This window comes from Cynocephalus volans, chromosome 3 (assembly GCF_027409185.1).
Source record: "Cynocephalus volans isolate mCynVol1 chromosome 3, mCynVol1.pri, whole genome shotgun sequence".
NCBI classification, from domain to species: domain Eukaryota; kingdom Metazoa; phylum Chordata; class Mammalia; order Dermoptera; family Cynocephalidae; genus Cynocephalus; species Cynocephalus volans.
The window spans coordinates 107,026,696-107,050,067 of NC_084462.1; the positions used below are offsets into that span (position 1 = coordinate 107,026,696).

General features: G+C 39.7%; 1 protein-coding gene across 1 annotated transcript in view; it reads right to left on the bottom strand.

The window, feature by feature from the left end:
- Window positions 1–15,353, bottom strand: part of LOC134372666 (thyroid receptor-interacting protein 11-like) — a 37,913-nt gene extending 22,560 nt beyond the window's left edge. Inside the window, 7 exon segments of the mRNA XM_063090090.1 lie at window positions 249–461; window positions 3,123–3,209; window positions 3,771–3,808; window positions 6,989–7,366; window positions 7,974–8,139; window positions 11,683–11,741; window positions 15,215–15,353. Coding sequence (XP_062946160.1) covers window positions 249–461; window positions 3,123–3,209; window positions 3,771–3,808; window positions 6,989–7,366; window positions 7,974–8,139; window positions 11,683–11,741; window positions 15,215–15,353 — 1,080 coding nt within the window.
- Between the last annotated feature and the right edge of the window lie 8,019 nt (window positions 15,354–23,372).

Consider the following 23,372-nt stretch of genomic DNA (forward strand, 5'->3'; position numbering starts at 1 on the left):
ATAAAATCGTACTGAAACACAGCCATGCTCTCCCACGACAGCAGAGTTGAGTAGCTGCAAATGAGACTACATGGTCTGTAAAGCCAAAAGTACTTTAGTATTTGGCAATTCCTATGAGTAGAGCATCAGGGAACTAAAATAGTACTTAAATCACAAAATTAAATTATGCCCATCATTTTTACATGTTAACCCAGTGTTCAGTCTACTGAGTAAAATGTGCTAACTCACTGTCTTTAATATAAAATTACCTTTGTAGCTTCTTGGTTCTGTTTGTCCAATTCTCCTAACTTGGATAGCAATATTTCCTTTTCATTAATTCTCTGATTGAGTTCTTGTTCCTTTGCCTCCAAACTAAGTCTTAAATCATGGAATTCTGAATCCAAACTCATAGCTCTTGCGGCTGTACTTTTCATTACTTCATAGTCATTGCTCAGTTTTAAAAGTGATATCTGATGTTCTTCCTTAAATGATAAAGGGAAAAAAAGCAACTTAGACTGTGAACCGAAGAAGAGACACCAAAAGATTAAAAACCTATAAATAAACAAAACTTGGAATCTATCTTAAATTCGCTGTATCAGAAACATTACTAATACCTCAATAATGAAATATAAAAGTAAACAATATTATTCAATTTGCAATTTTATTTGCAGCTTCAAATAAAACATTTCTATAACCCTAGACAATATACAACAAATGTGTTCATCTTGTAGCTTCAGCTTCTTTACACACAACCTTCCCCATCTGAGTCTTTCCTATCCCACTTCCACCATTGCTTCCCTTTATCTGCTCTTCTCCCTGCACATACATATTTGCAAAATATCCAAGTCTTCCAGCTCTCTTCATTTCCATTCCCTAACATCCAGTCATCAGCACCCACAGACTAAATAAAAATGTAAAAAGTCCACACTCATTCACTCTAAAGTTTATCCTCTCTAATTAGAAAATAAAAGCCTTCTTTTCCCTCATTAAAGGAATCCCCTTTATTGCTTACTTCTGTCAGAAACTGGAACCTTTTCTTGATCCAAAAAAGTGCCCTCCTTCCTTCTTTACCTTCTAACTTGAGCAGAGACAAGGTTCCCCTCTCTCAAACCTGACATAAAGATGTATGTATATATACATTTTATAGTCCATTATTAGCTATTTAATGCTTTTCTCCAGAACCCCAGAAGTGGTACAGTTCTCTATGTTTCAACATTATTTCAACCTCTGATTACAAGGTTTGTTGATAAACTATAAACTGCTGTAAAGCCTTCTCTCATTGACAGAGTTTTATTTTTGACCGGTAAAGGGATTGCAACCCTCAGCATGGTGTGGTCCACACCACGCTCAGCAAGTGTGTGCACCGGACACCCGTAGATAGGATCCACAGCCTCAGCACTATCAGCGCCGCACTCTCCCAAGTGAGCAACACGGTCAGCCCATTGACCGAGATTTTTAAAAAATGAAACTTTTACAGTATCTAGAGTCTCAAATTCCTTCAAATAAAAAGCCTTATACCTTATAAAAGAAAACAGTAAAAGGTGTCTCAGAGCAATGCATCACAGTTCTCATTTCCTTCTGATTCAAAAGTTTATTCTGAATACAACTGGAACATGAAAACAGCATTCTCTTACATCTTTCTACTGTCTGTTATCTTCTCAATTAGGAGAACCACACATTTTTTTCAGGTAGACCTTAAGAGGACATACAGCTTTGAAGGTACTTTTGGCATTCTTTTTTTTTTTTTTTTTGGTGGCTGGTTGGTACAGGGATTGAACCCTCCACCTTCATGTCTTCTGGTATTTCTTATCAGTAAGCAGACCCACAGCAGACACAATTCAATGAATAGTTAGAATGGACTACTTAGCATCAAAAGAAAGGAGAAACAGCTATTGGGAATAGCTACAGAATCCAAGAATATCATGAAAATGTTACAGGCCCTACCAAATATGTGCAGAGAGTCTGCAAACTATAAAATATACTTAGGCCAGTCAGATAAACAGCAGAATACAATGGGAGCAGAAAGAGAACAGAGAAAATATATGATGGTACTTCAAAAAATTTGCAGAATAGAATTAAAAGATAATATGAATCTTTCTATGAACTTTTTGAAATATCCTCATTTATAATATAGTAAGTTAAAAAGTGACTGGCATTTAGTGGGTATATAAAAAGTGGGGGCAAAGATCCTACAATGAATGGGACAGTACACACAACTAAGAATCTTCTCACTTAAATGCCAATGGCACCCTCTTTGAGAAACACTGCCTATATACTAATGTACGAAGGTGTTGAAAATATAATGTTAAGGTATGTAAGAACAATATTTTTAGTATGCTGACATGTATTTTTTAAAATCTCTTTATATATAAAATCACACATGCATAGATATAGTCTGAAAGGATATAACAGAAAGCGGTAAAAGAGATCACCTCTAGGAAAGGCCAAGCAAAGGACACTCCACTCATACTGTCTGAACTTTTTCAGTATGTACGAGTATTACTGAATACATATATCAGTAAACATGTATTACTTAAAAAAAATTAAAAATTTAAATTGAATCCAGACATTGGCCTTTAACACCAGCTTACAAATGTCCTATATTTAAGCACCTGCCTTAGCCAAGGACTTACCGTCAAGAGGTACAGAACTAAGAATACCTCTCCTCATACAGAATTTTAATCCCAAGAATTCCATCATTGCTACCAACATATACAAGAAAGACCCTACTTCTACGACTGAAACTGTCCCTCTTAACCCCTCACCACAAAGAAATCCTGTCCACCACAATGGACACATTCTGGAGCACATAAGCAGTAGCTACAGTTATTACAGTATGCCCCTCCAGACCTCTCGGCGCACCTGTGTATGCTGCTGCTGTCAGGCCTTCATCAGAAACCAAAATAGGGCCTGTACCTATCTTTTCTGCTCACATCTGTGTGCCTACTGGCTTATCTCTAAACATAAACTCTGGCTAGTCTCTCATACCCTTAACCTTATCCAGGTATTTCAAACTGGCCTGACAAGCATCAATGAGATCACCTTTATCCAGAGGACTCTGAGTTTTGATATAAACTGGCCATTAGCTGTAAACTATAATACACACACCATTTTAATTCTGCCCCAATTTTTACAGCACCCACCTTTTCTTGGCTCAATAATGAATTCTCTTTTTCAAAAACTTGGACAAGCATTTGAAGGTTCACATTGTCTTCAGTGAGATCGTTATTCTACAAAAATGTTAAAGCAGTGTTTTCAGATAACAAGAAATTTCCAGTTTACAAAAAAGCAGGTGAACGATGTAACTGTGTTTCTAATTTTTTTAGTCATATATAAAAATTATAAGAATTCAACATTGAACCATCTTAAAAGCCACTCATTTTAGACATTCTTACAGATCTCTTTATTATTAAAATACATACATATATTTATTTTTATTTATTTACAAAATAACTTGTAATTATTAGAAATAAAAACAACTCCTCAAATTCAACAAGGAAAATAAAAATGCATTCCTCGCTTCAGTATAGGATCTGCGTCCACTGTCTCTACACACATAACATTTGTCAAATTAATCTTCAAAAAGACATATCTGTATTTTTCAATCATGTAACTTTTTGAATTATGTCAATTTGGGATTTATTAATCAGCAAACATAAAATCATGGAAATGAAAGTTCTTAGGGTAAATTCACATGAATTTGTGAAAAAAAAATAAGCACCTATAATAAATCGAAATACTTTTTCTTGGTACACCAATGTAAAAAACTGTCTCCCTTAAAATGAGTTTACCTGGTTTAAACTATTCAGTCTCATTTCATTTTCAGCATCTGTAAAAACAACAAATGAACCTGACGTTAAAACAATTTAAAATAACTTATTACCTCCTATATTAAACTAAGAAATGAAACCCAATTAAAACAAAGTATATTTATAAGCTTAATTAACAAGTGCTAACAGTTCCAAGTGAAGCACATTTTTGTTGTTTTGTATTTCTATTTTGATTATACCGAAGAAATCATAATATAAATGCCAGTTAAAAACCATGTTAAGGGCCGGCCCATGGCTCACTTGGGAGAGTGTGGTGCTGATAACACCAAGGTCGCGGGTTGGATCCCTAAATAGGGATGGCCGGTTAGTTCACTTCAGAGAGTGTGGTGCTGACAACACCAAGTCAAGGGTTAAGATCCCCTTACCGGTCATCTTTAAAAAAAAAAAAAAAACAAAACCAACAAAAAAAACCCCATGTTAAAATCCAATTCTATGGAAAAGTATAAGAAAGAACTATGATTGTATTCTGAATGAGTCATAAATTATCACCTTGATAAAAATACTAACAACTACATTTCAAAATGAGTTAATTAGTTTGGGTAGCAGGAAACAGCAAAAGGTCTAAGACTGAAGGGAAAAAAAAAAAACCTTAAAAGCAATAAATATATATTTATACCACAACAATACAATAGTATCAATTATCTAAAGTGATTTAGACATGACTATTGGTAAAAAGACCATTCAATCTGGTAGTATAGATAGATCCATAAATAGAAGAGATTCTGGAAGAGGAACACAAAGACAATACCATGAGTTCAGCTGAGGTAATACATTTGACTTTCATTCAAAGAAATACTGAACATTTACCATGAGGCCAGGTGCTAGACCACAAGATGTAAAAATTTAGTCCTTGCTCTCAAAGAGCTTCCAATTCAGAGGTGAAGGAAAACTAGTGAATATATGATTACAATACAGTGTGATACAGTGAGTACAAGGTGCTATGAGAGAAAAAAAAGGCAAACACCTAATCCAGACTAGGGGGAGAAAATGGGGCCAGGGAAGTGGCAGTGCTAGGTACCTCCCAGTTGAGGTAATACCCATACTGAATCAAAATAGTAAGAGTTAGCTAAAAGAAACATGGCAACAGTCCACACAGAGAAAGCAGCAAAGGCAAAAGAGCAAAGAGACAACACCATTGGTTTCAGAAGCTGTAGAAAGTTCAATATGGCTAAAGCTCAGAATGTGAGGAGAATGGGAAGAGTGGAAACAAAAGAGGCAGACAGGGACCAGATCATGATGGACATTACATGTCCAACTAAGAAGTTTAGACTTCATCCTGAAGTTCACAGGGAGCCACAAAGTACTAAAAACATGGGAATGGGGGCTGGCCAGTTAGCTCAGTTAGTTAGAGCATGGTATTAGAACACCACGGTCAAGGGTTTGGATTCTCATACTGGCCAGGGGCCCAAAAAATAAATTAAAGAATTAAAACTAAATCTTCCCACATGGGAGACTACAACTGTTAAGGACTGGTTGGTTAGCTCAGTTGGTTGGCACACAGTGCTGGTAACACCAAGGTCAAGGGGTTCAGATCCCCAAACCAGTCAGCAACCAAATAAAAAAAGGTAAAAGCAAGGGAATAACTTGCTTTTCATTTCAGAAAAATTATTCTGGCTGCAGAATGGAAAAAATGGATTAAAGAAGGAATCATGGAGACCAGAGAATAAAAATGGCTAATGCTTTTATAACACTATTGGCCAGACACTGTTCTAAAGAGAATGTGTAGCTAGTAACTAACTCTTATAATCCTCATTACTACTACAACAACTATAAGGAAGTTACTATTATTATCTAAACGCTGTCAGTGAAAAAACCAAAGCAAAGAGATATTAACTAACTTGTCCCACGTCAGCTAGTTAGCAATAGAGCTGTATTCCAACCCAGTCAGGTTCTCAACCACTATATTATCCTGCTCCACTAAGAGATCTGCTATAGTTAACATAGGCAGAAAGCAATTATGATTGGCTAAAGTAATTCCATGGCAACAAAAATGGAAAAAAGGAGAAAGTCTAGGGCAGTAGGTTTGTTTTTTAAGCAAATAAACTCATATGGATCGCCCAACATGATAGACAAATAATTTTTTTTTAAAAAAAGAGCAGCGCTACTTTGATTGAAGCCAACTGAGAAAGAAGCCCAGACTCCCACTACACTTTGCCTGCATGGCAGCTCCCAGGACTGATGAACCTGTGAGAAACCCTAGAGCTCCTATGGGATACAATCCCAAAATATCACTAAATCAGAGAAAAGCTAAGGAAACAGAACCTACGGGACTTGCTACGTGATGACTTCGAGCTTTCTGTTTTGGGAGACTGGAAAATGCTACCAATCACTAAGGTAGGGAAAGGAAGAGGAGGCGGAAAAGGACACGGTGACTTTCCTTTAAACTTAACTTTAGTTTGAAAATCCATCTGATATATACAGAACTAGCCATACAGATCAGGAACTCACGATAAACAACTGGTTGAGGGATACAGATGTGGGGGGTCACAAGCACACAAGGGCTGGAAACCTCCAGAGCAGAAATGTTTGAGTTCAAAAAGTGAGAGTTGATAGTGTGAGAGAAGGACAAAGTGCAAAATGAAATGCATCTTTTCAGTGGAAGAGTTCCCATTATGTTTTCCTGCCATGAAGGCATACTGGTGTATTTCATCCAATACTATAAATATCATCTTTAGCATGGAAAATGGCAGAAGATCTATGGCTCTTATTACTCAGGCCTTTGCTTGATATAGGAGATCACTTCAAAAGGCACCAACAGATTTTTGAAGAAGAAAGACTGCATTCCTTAACTGGAGGGTTTGGGCCCTGATGAGTTACAGGAAGTATTCAATATAGATTACAAGAAACAGACCTTTACCTCGTCCCAAAAATGTCAATGTACATAAACTTTTCTCAGATATCTGCATGGCCTCCTAAATCAATGAGTTACATGTAAATAAAAGAATAATGAAGGCAGGTTGAGAAACACCAAGCCAATACTTAACCACTTTCAGTAGAAAATTCCTATTTGTGATCTATTAACAACTATGGCACTGAATCCAAACCAAGCAATTCTCAAATTACTCAAAGTTGTTTCCATGAGTACTCCATTTCCAAGAAGTATTCACTTATTAAAGTGTTTAAAAACAACTAGTGTGCAATGAAATACCAGTCTGAAATAAGTTCCAAACATTTTATACCAGGCAGTGCTTTTTGTAGTGTGACTTCTTCTTGTAGTGTGACTTCTTCCACTGATGTACCCTGTGGAAGAAGTCTTTCCTTTTCTGTCACACAATCACTTTGCTTCATAGCATAAGATTGCAACGTACTGCAATCCAGTTTCAAGCTTTCACATTCTTCAATTATTTGTCTCTTTTCCACGTTTAGTTGTTCTTGTTCTCTCCTTAAAACATCTCTGTCATTTTCTGCAGAAGATAATTTTTCACTTATGTCTTTTATTTTATCCTCAAGTTCTTCAATTTTTTTTGTAGATTCCATTTTTTCAGTTTGTAGAACTTGAATAGTTTTTCGCATCTCATAGATTTTAGAGTGATCAGTTCCTGTGACTCCTGAGCCACCTAGAATATAAAGTCAAGGATATCAAATGTTAAGAATCGAGAAGTAAATAGCTTGCTATTTACAACTAAGATTTAAGAGTTCAGAACTTGAAAAGCTTAAAAAGAAAAATTAAATTACCATACTAAACTAAGCATGTTTAAATAAATAAAAAGTTGGGGAAACATAGGATTTGAATCAACTACTAAAAACCTACATACCTGAGTTTGAAAGAAAGTAAAATATGACCACCAAACAATGAAAAAAAAAATCTATGAATTATAACTATTTACCACAAATGCAAAAGGACCTTTCCATTTTTGCAAAATCTTGAAAGTAGTGGTGCCACAGCAAATTTCTTTTTTTTTTTTTTTGTCATTTTTTCGTGACTGGCACTCAGCCAGTGAGTGCACCGGTCGGCGGGAGCGTCGCCGCGCTCCCAGCACAGCACTCTACCAAGTGCGCCACGGGCTCGGCCCGCCACAGCAAATTTCTGGCAGACAAGCAGAGCTAGTCATTTACTCATTCTTTTGAACTTAGTGCAAATTTATAGCAGTTTCCTGGTCTCAGAGTGCTAGAATTGTCATTTAAGTATGTCATCTAACATGTTAAATTAATAAAACTAATAACCTTCTTGTAACAGGTTTTTGAGTTCTTCAATTCGTTCTTCATAGTAGCTTAATTCCTCTCGATACCGACGATGCATTTGTGTCAATTTCTGTTGATGTACGTTTTGCAATACTGACATGTCATGTTGATGGTCATCAATTTCCTGACTTCGGTTCTGTTTAAGTTCCTTAAAAAATAAAAACAAAGTTAACCATGTTTATGATCAATAAATTTACCTAAGCTATTTATTTTACTGTTGTCCGAAAGTCCATTTTATTAAAAATAATTCTCTGAATATGTCAAGGCTGAAAAGAATTTAAACACAGGCCCCAAATTAGGACAATTCTGAAAGACTACACCCTTTCCCTTCTTAGACCTTAAAAACAGTTTTTCTACTCTTAAAGAGGGAACACCAGCAAGAAAACACTGAAACAAAAGATAAGCAAAAATATCTTTTCCTAATGACATAGTCCACCAATACCAGCTAACAACCCTCTGGCCAATCTGTATCTGTTATCCTACCATCCCTATCCTCTCACTCAGCCTTTCTATCTACCAGTCTTGATGGGAATTCCAAATTGTCAATCAAGGTGCCTTGCTACCCAAGTTGAGAAGACCAGTGTCTCTCCCAGGAACCTAGGTCTTGAGCTGAGTCCTCAAAAGAGAGAAATTGGTTGGATGAGAAGCTTTATGATAGCTGCACCTTCAAGAGGCTGTCTGCTGTATCCCACTACCTAGATTCCTGACTCTGTCCCCACTCCAGTCCTTCCTGTGGCCAGAATGCTCATCTCTTCCTCCAGTCCTATGGATGGACTACACCAGGTCCTTCCAGTAAATCCTCTTTTCCTTTACTTAGCTAGAGATAGTTTTTGCTGCTAACCAAGAATCCTAGTCTATAAATTAGCTTCTACTTCCTGAGAAAATAAGTATAGGTATTCTTTAATCTGATGCACTTATTTATGTGCCAGCACTGGGCTAACAGCTTATATTTAAACCTCAAATAAATAAAAAAATAAAAATAAAAAATATAAACCTCAAAACAATCCTACAAGGTAGGTATTATGATGACATCTACTTTACTGATGGTAAAACAGAAGCCTGGAAAGGTTAAGTAACTTACCCAAAGTAACACAGATGGTAAATAGCACAATGAACATTCAAACACAGGTCGGACTTTGGAACCCACCCAAACAAGTGTTGTAATAATAATAAAAGCAGGAAGCTCCAGTCAAGATGGCAGAATAGACAGTCCCCAGCGTCACTCTCTCCCACAAATCAATCAATTTATAATGATAAAAACATAACATCAACCCAACTGGGGCCACTGGAGCTCAGGGGAAGAGGAGGAGAGACCTATGGAGATCATGAAGATGGGAGAAACCACGATGGGAGAAAGAAAAAACTGCTCTGAGAGTTTCAGGTCATCGCTGCTTTAATGCTTAAGCTGCTGAGTGCACAGAGCAGGAGCCAGCAGAAGCCACAGCTGTGCCCTTCAGATGGAATTACTTGGAGGCAGCAGGGGAAAAGGGGTCCTTGGCGGCCTCCAGGACAGCAAGATCATTAAGAGGGTTCCTGTGGACCCACACAGGAGTGAGGAGCTAGAACAGCTGAAAAACAGGAGCCATTCAGAGGCCAATGAGTCATCGCCAGGGACCAGTGCACGGCCCGTCCCATGGGAAGTGTTTGAAGCATGGGTGGTGGGGAAGACAGGCCCACCAGGAGAACACTGGTACACAGGAAGGACAGCCAATCAGCCCCCCAATCAGCGCAGGACCACTCCGAGGAGACTGGTTGGGAATGCAGAATTGCAGGGGGTGCAGTTTGATGAAAAAACTCAGGCCCAGGTCAGAGTTTCTATGCAATCCAGGTGCACCGGGTCTCTGGAGAGCCGGAAGTACCTGTAAGGTCAACCATTAAACCCTGAGCTGCACAAAAAGCCTTCCCTAGGGAAACAGCAGCAAAGCAGCAATTTAGCTCAACTACTGAGTTCAAGTACTGGTTCCCACAGGAAGTTCCCCCATTTTAGAAGTAAGCAAAGGATGAAAAATTAGTTCCGGCCCAGACACACCACCAGTGCATTGGGGCCTGCCTGGGGACATGAGGCATGGAGATGGGGACAGGACCCCCACTCACACCCACTCACATAGCCAGTGCCTTGGGGCCCACCTGGGAACCCAAGGCTTTGAGCCAGGAACTGGACCCCACTCCCACATCCAGGCATGCCGCCAGCACCTCGGGGCCCACTCAAGTACCTGAGCCATGGATAACCATAACCAGGCATATAGTGCCAGTGCCTTGGGGCCCACCCAGGGACCCAGGGTATGGATCTGGGGACCGGACGCCCTCCCACAACCAGGCACACTGTGCCAGCACCTCAGGGACTGCCTGGGGACCCGAGGCATGGAGGCAAGGACCCAAGGCATGAAGATGGGGACCAGACACTCCCCACGACCAGGCACTCCACCAGCACCAAGGAGCATGCCAAAAACATCACCTCCATGTGGGTGGCCCACCACAGCCACTAAAATAACCATGGCTACTCCAAAAGCAGCTGGATGCCACAACCACCACACATAGTCCACCAGCCCCTGGAGTGCACTGACACAAGGAGAGTCACCAACAGACATAAAGAAAGGAGGAGGATGTCTCTCTCCACAAAGCCCATTCCAGAGTGACAGAGGAAGCGTCTGTTCTATGATAATATTGGGGGACCTGATCACACCTGTCAGCACTGGACAGATCATCTAGGCAACAAATCAACAAAGTAACCATTATTCTTTCAGAAGGAGAGAAGAAATCTAGGGTAATTAGAGGGGGGAGGGGGGAGGGAGAGGGGATGGAGAGAGATTGGACAAGGGGCATAAAGAATAATTACGATTTGTAACAATATATATGCTAGTGATATTGATTTGATCAACACAGAATCCCCAAAATATGTATAATCAATTATGATTAAATTTTAAAAAAACGTGAGCCATTAAAGTTTTCAAAACTGTCAGTTTTAATGACACAAGTCAAGAATTAGAAGTAATGATCAAAACAAAAAAAAATTTTAAAAAGGGGGCAGCCCTGTGGCTCACTCAGGAGAGTGTGGCGCTGGTAGTGCTGAGGCCGCGGGTTCGGATCCAATATAGGGATGGCCAGTGCGCTCACTGGCTGAGCGTGGTGCAGACCACACCGTGCTGAGGTTTGTGATTCCCTTACTGGTCAAAAAAAAGAATTAGAAGTAATGATAACCTAAAATCTACCAGGGGAGTAATTAAAATCTGGAACCAGTATTTACAAGATAGATAGAAACATTCTCATTTATGCTTAACAGTTAACATGTGCCATCAATATGTTTCCATAAAAAATTTAATTTTAAAAAACACAAAAAAGGAGTTAATAAGCAGTAAACTGAATCCAAAGAACACTGCCTATTTTGTGTATATGTTTCAAAACCAGAAAAATATGAAATAGAAATTTGGATTTGCTATATTTAAATTATTATTAAAAGTGGAAGGAAGTGCATTTAACATGAGAGGACTGAAATAAAGTTTGAATAACTCTCACAGCTTACAAAAAGAAAAATCTGGGCTGGCCAATTAGCTCAGTTGGTTAGAGCAAGGTGTTGATAATACCAAGGTCAAGGGTTCGGATCCCCTTACTGGCCAACCACCAAAAAAAAAAAAAAAAAAAGTAAGAAAAAGAAAGAAAAATCTAAGTTTAATCAGTCTTTAATTATCTTTACCTCTGATTTTAAGACTGCATGAATGGCTTCCATTTCCGTTCTCCTATAATGAGGTAATTCTGTTACAAAAGAAATAGCATATACTGAACCAACACATGAAGTATAAACAAACATTTTAAGGAAAATTTATTTCACTGGGTTTAAACAGAATAGTAGGCAGATATGAGAGCAAATTCAGACGTACACCACTTGATTTTCATCACAACTTTCCATTGCCGTTAATGTTGTTCATTATCATGTAAGTCATTATTTTGCCTGTGTCCTATACCTTAGGATGTCTACCTTTACTCCCTTGAAGTGCTCATTAAGTTTTGAAAACTGACCTTCTTTCTCTGTTGACTTACCCTGTAATTTTAGATGAAAATTATTCAACTGGGACTTAAGGCCTTATTTCTAACTTCTGCTTCTAATACTATCAAATAATTAATGACCTGTAAACAAAAAATGAAAATACACTAAAAGAACGCTTATTTAAAGTAACATAGATATAACTTACTAAAAATAATAATGAGCTCAGTCTGGTTTTATACATTTGCATTTAAAAGTAGAGTCAGAGCCCAGTAGTGCCAAAATAGCACCACTAATGCTGTCAGAAAATTATCATCCACAGTTATTTTTTTCTAGGTATTAGTGTTTTTTCATTACTCACAGCACTTTAAATATTATAAAAATAACTTCTCTGAACTATAGTTTAAGTCAAAAGAAAATACAAGCAGCATGCAATAAATTATACTGACAAACACACCCTTGTTTTGAAAATCACAGGTAGGGTTGCTTCTCTGGTTGTTTATACATTTTGTTTGAAACTCTGGCTGTCTATTTGCTACCCTGAAGAAGACAAAGTATAACCTAATCTGTTTAGAAAGGTAATTTTTAAAAGCAGCAATTGTTTCAAAGAGGGATTTAAATTATTTAAGTGGCCTCCCACTCCCTACCCCCCCCCCCAAAAAATCCTGGTCTTTTTTAAGTAAAGGGGAGATATTATGCGGACAAAAAAATTCTGATTTCCTCAATGAGAAAGAAACTGTGTTTTTTAGAAGTATTTAATAATTTGCCAAAGATCCCACAACTTGCAATGCATGGAAGTGGAATCTCAACCCATGCCTATCTGACTTAAAAGTCCAAGCTCCTAACCTTAAATAAATCAGTAGATTGTTTGGTAGAATAGCAACCTTCTGGTATTTGTAAATATGGATGATTTTCAAGTTGTACCAACACTGCTATTTTGGGACTGTTTTCTTGTTCATAACTGGCATAGGGTAAACACTCAATAGACATATGCTGAATTAATAAAAGATCTGACTCTTTTAAAATAATTTACAAAATCAATAAATTAGGTGGTAGGCAATCCCTACAGTAATACAAAGGGAAAAGAATAAAAGCATTAAGCAACTTTGAAGATTCACCCATTCGCAAAATTTTTATTGAGCACCTACTATGTACCAAGGAAGATGCAACACACTGTTACTATAAGGACCAAAAAAATACAGTCCCCACCCTGGACATCAGGAAAGAGATAAATTATAACTCAATATGGTAAGTGCTATCAGGGAGAGATCCACAAAGTTCTGTTAGAACACATCACTGGCAATCGACTCAACCTAAGTGGGAGTCAGAAAGGTTTCACTAAGTACCCGACATGTGAGCAGGCTCATACAGGAAAATTGTTTTCCAGGCACAGGCAGGTGAAGGAGGAAGTAGAGAAGGAAGGGCTTTCCATGTAGAGGTTCAGAGTTGTGTAGACACCTGACAAAGTTCCTTGTGGTAGAAGTCTGGGTACAAGCATGCACGTGTATGCAAATATACAGATGCAAGGCCATTGGTATGGGAACTAGAAAAGGTAGGCAGAAAATAGATAAGATAGGTCCTTGGCCTCCCAAAACTAAGAGGTTTGGAATTTATCCTGCAAGTAACACGATCAAGAAATTTTTAAGCACATTTATTTTTAGAAAATTAACTGGGAATACAACAGAAAATGAACTGGAGTAGGGAGAAATGGGTGACAGGACATGAAAGAGAAAACCTCCCTGGGAGAGATTATGGGGACTGAACTAAAGAAGTAGGAGTAATAAAGGAAAGGACAATCTGGCATAGGATGAACAAGATTTGGTGACCAACTGGACATAGGGGAAGAAAAAGAAAGAGACAAAGACATAAATATTCCTAGTTTAGAAAATTGGGTAGGAGATACGGAAATCACTAAGACTGAGAATACAGGAGCACATTTGGTGGGAGGAACAAAATTAATCCCACCTTAAACCTGCAAGACATCCAGGTTGCGGATGCATGTTTTCTGGTTTGGGTCAAAACAGTCAACTGTCTCCCTTTATCTAGGATATAATGAAAGACTAGTCATTTACCATTGTTAACTGGCCCTTCTCTGCTCTGACTGCCCTCAAGGTCACAAGATCCTTTCCTGGGACACAGAAAGAAGCCCTTTCATTCCCGTCCCCAAAACTGTCCCATGTCATGCACCCCCCCAAGGGGAACCCCAAGCTGTAAGAAGGATTTTGGCAGCTCCCTTGTATTCCTTCCTTCTTAATAGACCCCACAGAAATTCTAAATATAAACGCTACCTTTCTATCAAACTATCTTTCTCTATTTCAACCAAATAAATATGAAGGCTCAGTTAAATCAGGATTTAAAAAACAACCACCAGAATTCTAATTTATTAATTTATAAGAAATAAAACTGTCAAAGGACCTGCTCTCATCCAAAAGACCAGCCCATTATCACCCTGGAGGCAGGCCTAGATTGAAATTTTAAAAACTCTTTTGATCCAAGAAATATCTCGCTTAAAGAAATACCAAGAAATCAAAATAGTAATTAACTTATCCACTGATCGCCACGTAACTCTGGGTCACTACTCATTAGCAAAGTAAGACGAGGACTTCGAAAACGAGTGAAGGTTGCTAAGGATTCCCAAAGAATGGGCTATCTTCCCTGTTCTACTGTTGAAATATGGGAGAAATAGGCAATTTCACACACAAAAAACATTTTCAGCTGGAACTGTACAATGTGTCATCACAGTAAGTAAAAATATAACTGAACGGAAAAACAGCTATGTCTCACTAACAAATAATATGTGCAAGACAGAAAGGGCAAGAGTTACCAAATGTTTGAATTATCAGTTATTTCTATTGTTACAAAAACAGAAGAAAACAAAAAAGTGACCCTTATCATATACAATTCTTATAACTGTGACAAAATGAAGATGGTCAAAATTCAGATCCACCCCCAAAATGAGGGCAAAATAAGTGGTAGGTGTGAACAAACAAAAGAAAAATAAACTCTACTCCACCTAGGAGCAGTTTCACTCTGAGATATCCAGAGTAGTCAAAAGGACGAGAACCAGAACTCCTCCCGCAGACCCCAGTGGTCATTCATCACAGAAAATCAACCGGGAAGAGTCAAAAGGAGGAGTGTTAATAAAAAAGGACGGAGTGGGACTCGTTAGCGACCTGTCCGCGTCTGCTGAGGGACATTCCCAGGGTCCCAGGAAAGCCCTCCCTCCCCTCGCTCCAGCTCTTACCTTCCACTTCCTCAGCTCCCTCCATCAGCATCTTCTTTGTCAAATTTGAAATCTGGCCAGTGAGGGAAGCCAGGCTACCCCCCACTCGACCCAGAGACTGGCCCAAGCCGGCGCCCAGGCCCCCAAGCCAGGACGACATCGCTGCGGGTTTAGAGAACCCGGTCAGCTCCGAAGAAAGCGACCAGCGCCGTCGGACAACCCCGCCAAATGTCCTCGAACGTCTTCCTTCACGGGACTAGTCCAAATCCAAGCACTCAGAATTCCATGGCACAACGCGGGCTTCCCTGGCAACGCCGGCTTCGCGGGGGGCTCCCACCAAGGGCCGGGTTCTGTCTGGAAACGCAGAGGCCTGGCCTGGAACTTTACCAGGGGCCCGCCTCTAGTGACACCGTCACCCACGCGGGGCCTCGACTCATTCCCACGACTTCCCATCGTCCGGACTGGGTCACTGCTTCCTCTCCTTTAGTGACTTTCCCCAGTTCCGTGGGCAATTCCTGCCAACTCCACGCCAGCCGCCACGACACCCGCTCTGAAAGCGACTGTGGAGCAGAGAGAGGCGCTGCGGTGGGGTAGAAGGGCCCTGCGTAGCCGCCAGACGTGTCCTTGGCGCAGGGGAGGGTGGGATCGCATATATTCAACAAAGGGAGTGCATTCCAAATATATATATATATATATATAGGTATATATAAAGAATGCCCACAAAATTAATAAGAAAAAGAATTGACAATCATCCCAAATGCTTTTCCTGTTGCTAGTTTTTAAAGCAATGTTATTCCTGCTACTGAAATCATTTCTTCGGAGGAGTTTTAATTCTGTTTGTATTTGGGAAAATGAGTTCTCCTACAACTCAGCAAATAATATATCTACGTTTCAAAGGTTTTAAATCAAACGTCATTAAAGCTTAAAAAAGTTCTGAAGTCATTATATAAAATGTCAGCTTCTTCAGGTAAATAACTTTTAATGTATGAATAAAAGGATATAAAATCAATTATTTTTAAGGATAAATGAACACACAAAAAATAATGTGCTGCGATTACCTGCTACTTAAGAGAAACACAAACTATTTTGCTATCTTTAACAAACTGTCAGACAACTTCTGTCTGAAAACATGAAATTACATGTGCAACATATTTTTCAACTCTCGTGGGGCCAAAGGTGTTTAGATTTCACATACTAAAGAACTACCTTATAGTTTACGATGAAGGTGCAAAAGCTGTGGAAACATAAACACTACTCCCTCCAGAGAGTCAAAAGCCAGAAGGAATTGCATGGATGTGAGGTCACTAAACTTCCATAAATAACTCGTGTGTGATATTATGAAAACAGACAATTAAAAACTTAAGTGATACTTCTATTTTTTTACTTTGTTTTCTTTAAAATTTTTTTCCTTTTTTAATTGTTAAGTATTATTTCTAAAATCCAATACATGATAATAAAGGCTGAAAACTTATTTCTCCCATCTTTAATTTACATGGTTAGATATAAGAACCTTAAGCACCCTAAAAATATTTTAATAGCCTTTACTTTTTAGGGCAGTTTTAGGTTTATAGAAAAATAGCACACGAAGTACACAGTCACCGCACCCCCACCCCCACCAGGCTGCCCTAATCTCCCCATTATTAACATCTTGCTTTAGTGTGATACCTCTGTTACAATTGATAAATCAACAGTGCTACATTTTTACATTACTAAAGTCCATAGTTTACTAGGAATTACTCTTTGTGTTGTATAGTTTTATGAGTTTTGAAAAATGCGTAATTTCATGTATGCACCATTATAATAACATACAGAATAGCTTCACCACTCTGGAAGTGCCCTGTGCTTTATCTATTTATCCCTTTCTCCTTCTCCCTGAATCCCTGGCAACCACTGATCTTTTTACTTTTTGAACAGTTTTGTCTTTTTCAGGTTGTCATATAATTGGAATCATATAGAATGTAGCCTTTTCAGAGAGATTTCTTTCACTGCTCAATATGCATATAAGGTTCCTCATGTCTTTTCATGGCTTGATAGCTCATTTCTTTTTAGTGCTGAATAATATTCCACAGTCTGTATGTACCAGTTTATTTATCCATTCACCTATTGAGATATCTTTATTGCTTCCACATTTTGGCATAATGATACATAAAGCTGCTATAAATATTCATGTGCAGATTATTTTGTGGAGCTAAGTTTTCAACTCATTTTGGTAAATATCTAGGAGCACAACTGCTCGATCATATGGGGAGGCTATGTTTAGCTTTGTAAAAAACTGCCAACTGTCTTCCAAAGTGGCTGTAACTTTTTGCACTCCCATCAGCAATGAATGAGAGTTCCTGTCTCTCCACATCCCTGCCAGCATTTGATGTTGCTATGTTTGGGATTTTCTAGGTAAGTATATTGTGATATCTCATTGTTTCAATTTGCAAATCTCTAATGATGTAGGATATTGACATATAATGTCATATGTTTATTTGCCACCTATATCTTCTTTGGTGAGGTGCATGTTAAGATCTTTGCCCATATTTTAACAGGGTTGTTTATTTTCTTATTGTTAACTTTTGTGTATTATCCTTGTATCCTACAACCTTGCTGTAATAATTTTATTAGTTACAAGATGGCTTTTTGGCCCATTCTTTGCGATTTTCTACACAGACAATCATGCTGTCTGTGAACAAAGACAATCTTGTTTTTTCCTTCCCAATTAGTATGCTTTTTATTTTATTTTCTTGTCTGATTGCATTAGTTAGGATTCTAGTATATCCTATGTTTAATAGGAGTACTAAGGGGGATATCCTTGCCTTGTTCCTACTCTTAGGGAGAAATCTAGTTTCTCACCTTTAAGTATGATGTTAGTGGTGGGTTTTTTGTATATGTTCTTTATCAAGCTGAGGAAGTTCTACTGTTCCTAGTTTTCTGAGTTTTTATTATGAATGGGTGCTGTTTTTTTCAAATGTTTTTCTGCATCACGTGATGTGATTATATGATTTTTCTTCTTCTGCCTGTTAATGTGATGGATTACATTGGTTTTCAAATGTTGAGCCAGCCTTACCTACCATACCTGAAATAAATCCCACTTGACTGATACGTAAATCCCGGGACATTCTGCAAAAGGCCATCTGGGCCAAATCAATAAATTGCACCACAGTTATCCGCCCCCCCCCCCGCCGCCTGGAAGTCCAAATTGCCGTCTCAATCACCCCCTTCGAGGCCTATGAAGACGTGAGCCGCTTCGAAAAGCCGACACCTCTCCAGTAGATTGAGCGACCCAGGAGCCCCAGGGCGGGGGCAGGACTGCTGCGGGGGCGGGGTCGGGGGTCGGGGTCGGGGCGGCAGCCTCTGCACACAGCTCCTCTGCTTCTTCAGGGAGAAGAATTGTTTTCTCCTCATCTTCACCAGGTCGGAACAACGAGCACTGGAGAGAGGAGGCGGCGCTAGGTCCTAGCTATTCCGAAAGGGCGACTGGGGTTAAACGCCCTGCCTAGGACACCGCCTGCTGTGCGGGGAACCGTAGCGAACTCGCTGAATGGCACGTTCTCCCCGACCTTTTCCACCAGCCGCAGAGCTCTTCAAAGGGACAGTCGCTGTAAAAGAGAGTCGCTCCTCACCCCTTGGAAAGCAAATGATCATAGCTTCAGGCTAGGGATCTGTAAACGGTGAAACTCCAAGGGCGCAGGCGTCTGTGGCTCTGGGAGTGAGTGTAGGACTCTCCTGGGTCCTTCCCAAATCAGGTTGCTATCTGTGGTGAGGAAATAATGTTCCCCAAAGCACGTGTATGCACACTTCCATAGTTCAGTGGGTGTAACGGAGGACCGACTGGAGGACTTCCGTAGTAATCCTTACACTGCTGGCTCTACCGAGTTGCAGGGGTTTCCTTTGCACAGGGAGCTACTCCACAGCTGGGCTTTTAAATTAGAGCCAGAATTGAGCCTGTGGAACAGGAACCCAGACTTGATCCAGTCAGCCTGTGGCAAATTTTTGTTAGTTCCCAGCAGCATCAAAAAGAGTGGGTTGGGGGCCTGTCTGGAAGCTCGGAGAACTATGGACCAGGTGAGAATTGATTAGATTTGGATCGGTACAGCAGCATTAATATGTATACCGTGCAGTGCGAAGTAGGAGGAGGAGGAAGAATCTGGGGAGAAGGCACGGTATGGCCACTGGTGCTGTCATTCCTGAAGATGAAGAACACAGGAAAGGAAGCAGGTTTGTGGGAAGGGTGGTGTGGTCAGCCTGGGACAGGTTGAATTTTCTGTTGAGGAACCAGTGGGTGAGATGTCCATGGAGGCTGATTACCGTGGGGCTGGAATTCAGGTTAGGGAGTTGAGCCTGGAGATAGTGGTTTAAAAGTCATCACTGTTGGGAAGTGGGGATGGATAGGGTGAGGGTTCCCAGATAAAATAAAGATACAGGATTCCCAGTTAAATTTGAATTTCAGATAGATATTTTATGGGACATTCTTGTGCTAAAATATTATTTGTTGTTTATCTGAAATTCAGTTGGGCATCTTGCATTTTATGTTTAATCTTAAGGCAGGGTCAGTTGTATTTTAAACTGGAAGGGGTTGAGATTTCCTGGAGAGAACACGTAGAGGCAGAAAAAGACAAAGTCTCAGAGATCACCAATATTTAGAGAGTGGAGGCAGAGAAATGAGTGAAAGGATTAGGAAAGAAATGCCACAATGGTCACAGACGCCAAATACCAAAAAATGTCCATGTGATTTGAGCATCCAGAGTCCTTGGACACTGTGACCAGACAATTTCCTCAGAGATCTTACTGCAGGTGCCAGATTACGGTGGCTTGAAGAGCATGTGGAAGGTTGTACCCAACTCTTTCTAGGAGTTTGGCCATGAAGGAGAGAAATGATCAGTCCAGAAGTCTCATAATTTTCAGAATTCCATCACTCTTCAAAGAGTTCTGGTATAAAGGCAAGTTTTATTTCCAGAAGCATGAAGCTTACTTCTGACTTCTCCAGTCTGCTCAGACCCACCTGGCTTATGGTGGCATAGTCCCTTCTTTCAATCAGCTGAGGCAAAAGGCTTAGTATCAGCCCTAGAAAGAACCTTGGAGCTGAGGGCCGGGCAGCATGTGAGCAAGCAAAATATAGGCATGCTTGAGAGAGAGATGAACACCATTTTGGAGGGAGGAGAAAGAAGGAAATTTAATTCTGAGAATAAATAAAAATGTATTTTTTCCTCCCAAATGTTGTTTGGCCAGGGGCAGGATTCTCACTGTAGATGTGGGAAATCTCTAGTTCAAATCCGAGACTCCTCTGGTTTTCTACAGGGAAATCCTTCATCTGTCATTGAGAACAAAATACACCCTTCTCTCTTCTCTCCACGCATCTTCCTAGCAATACTTTTAAGATGCCTGATAGTCAGGTGAGTCCACAAACATGTGTTCTAACCTGAGGGAGAAATCCTTCTGCAATGTTTTTATTTTTTTTTATTTTTTTTATTTTGCAAAGTATGAGGGCACTTCAAAAAGTGTGTGGAAAAATGGAATTAAAAGATGATATGAATCTTCCCATGAACGTTTTGAAGACCCGTGTACTTTATTTTTTTTTATTATTATTTTTTTTAAATTTTATTTTGTCAATATACATTGTGGCTGATTATTGCTCCCCATCACCAAAACCTCCCTCCCTTCTCCCTCCCCCCCTCCCCCCCAACAATGTCCTTTCTGTTTGCTTGTCGTATCAACTTCAAATAATTGTGGTTGTTATATCTTCTTCCCCCCCCCCGGTTTGTGTGTGTGTATGTGTGTGTGTGTGTGGGTGAATTTATATATTAATTTTTAGCTCCCACCAATAAGTGAGAACATGTGGTATTTCTCTTTCTGTGCCTGACTTGTTTCACTTAATATAATTCTCTCAAGGTCCATCCATGTTGTTGCAAATGGCAGTATTTCATTCGTTTTTATAGCTGAGTAGTATTCCATTGTGTAGATGTACCACATTTTCCGTATCCACTCATCCGATGATGGGCATTTGGGCTGGTTCCAACTCTTGGCTATTGTAAAGAGTGCTGCGATAAACATTGGGAAACAGGTATACCTTCGACTTGATGATTTCCATTCCTCTGGGTATATTCCCAACAGTGGGATGGCTGGGTCGTATGGTAGATCTATCTGCAATTGTTTGAGGAACCTCCATACCATTTTCCATAGAGGCTGCACCATTTTGCAGTCCCACCAACAATGGATGAGAGTTCCTTTTTCTCCGCAGCCTCGCCAGCATTTATTGTTCATAGTCTTTTGGATTTTAGCCATCCTAACAGGGGTTAGATGGTATCTCAATGTGGTTTTGATTTGCATTTCCCGGATGCTGAGTGATGTTGAGCATTTTTTTCATATGTCTGTTGGCCATTTGTATATCTTCCTTAGAGAAATGCCTACTTAGCTCTTTTGCCCATTTTTTAATCGGGTTGCTTGTTTTCTTCTTGTACAGTTGTTTGAGTTCCTTATATATTCTGGATATTAATCCTTTGTCAGATATATATTTTGCAAATATTTTCTCCCACTCTGTTGGTTGTCTTTTAACTCTTTTAATTGTTTCTTTTGCTGTGCAGAAGCTTTTTAGTTTGATATAATCCCATTTGTTTATTTTTCCTTTGGTTGCCCGTGCTTTTGGGGTCGTATTCATGAAGTCTGTGCCCAGTCCTATTTCCTGAAGTGTTTCTCCTATGTTTTCTTTAAGAAGTTTTATTGTTTCAGGGTGTATATTTAAATCCTTAATCCATTTTGAGTTGATTTTAGTATACGGCGAGAGGTATGGATCTAGTTTCATTCTCCTGCATATGGATATCCAGTTATCCCAGCACCATTTGCTGAAGAGGCAGTCCCTTCGCCAGTGAATAGGCTTGGTGCCTTTGTCAAAGATCAGCTGGCAGTAAGTGTGTGGGTTGATTTCTGGATTCTCTATTCTATTCCATTGGTCAGTGTGTCTGTTTTTATGCCAGTACCATACTGTTTTGGTTATTATAGCTTTGTAGTATAGCTTAAAGTCAGGTAGTGTTATGCCTCCAGCTTTATTTTTTTTGCTCAGCATTGCTTTGGCTATGCATGGTCTTTTATTGTTCCATATAAATGTCTGGATAGTTTTTTCCATTTCTGAGAAAAATGTCTTTGGAATTTTGATGGGGATTGCATTGAATTTGTATATCACTTTGGGTAGTATGGACATCTTCTGCAATGTTATACAAACTGTTTTTTCCTGTACCCTGAGTTTCAAAGTAGCTCAGATGCCTTTGACTTCTTCAGGTGGAGAGGGATGCCAAAACCATGGATTATACTTAATAAACACAAATTAACTTTTAAAAATGGATTATGAGACTTAGGATGGAGAGAGGATGCAAAGAACATTACTCCTACCTAATACCAAGAAAACCCAATAATTTACAAACTTGTAGCTTTTCTTGAACCCATCAGAGAGGTAAGGTCTCATGAGAACCAAGTAAACTCAAATCAAGACAGGGAAAAGTTCCTCCAAGCAGAGATGAACACACAAACTGTGTCACCTTTTGAAGAGCTCAGGAAAAACTGGTTGCTTCCATAAAAGCCAGTAGGAAGAAATCAGCTAAATTTAAGGAATTCTTAAAGGCCAAGTGTGGGCTAGCACATCAGTTAGGAATAGCTGGGGGCTAGATAAAAGGAGAGTTTGTGCTCACTGACAAGTTTTTTTTCCATGTGCCTCCACTGGATGCTCAGTGTTCTAAAAACTGGAAACATGGTAGGAATTTGGAGAGAGCACCTACGAATGGTTCGGGGGTGGTGGAAGTGATCAGATGCTGCTGGAGGCAAACACAAAACTCTGTCTGCTTTCCCAGACCCTTCTCTTCTGCCAAGAAAGAGCCTTGAGGCCACTGGGGGAGGGACAACCACCTCTCTCCACCCTAAGGCACAGGCCAGGATACCAGGCTTCTGTGGGAGAAGCAAAGCCTGTCTGCTTTTGAGAGAGGGGTAAGGAAACCCTCATGCCCTCAAGACAGAAACAAAGACCTTCTGCTGCTGAGGGAGGTGGAGAAGCAAAACCCTCTACCTCTGGGGGAAGGGCAGGAAATTGTAATGGGGCTCAAAATCCTAGAGATTCTAGCAGGGCTGGTGGAGGGGCCAGAAGTTCATATCCAAGGCCAACCACAGATAAAAATCAGATTTTGTTGCCACTGTATGTGGAAAAGCAGAA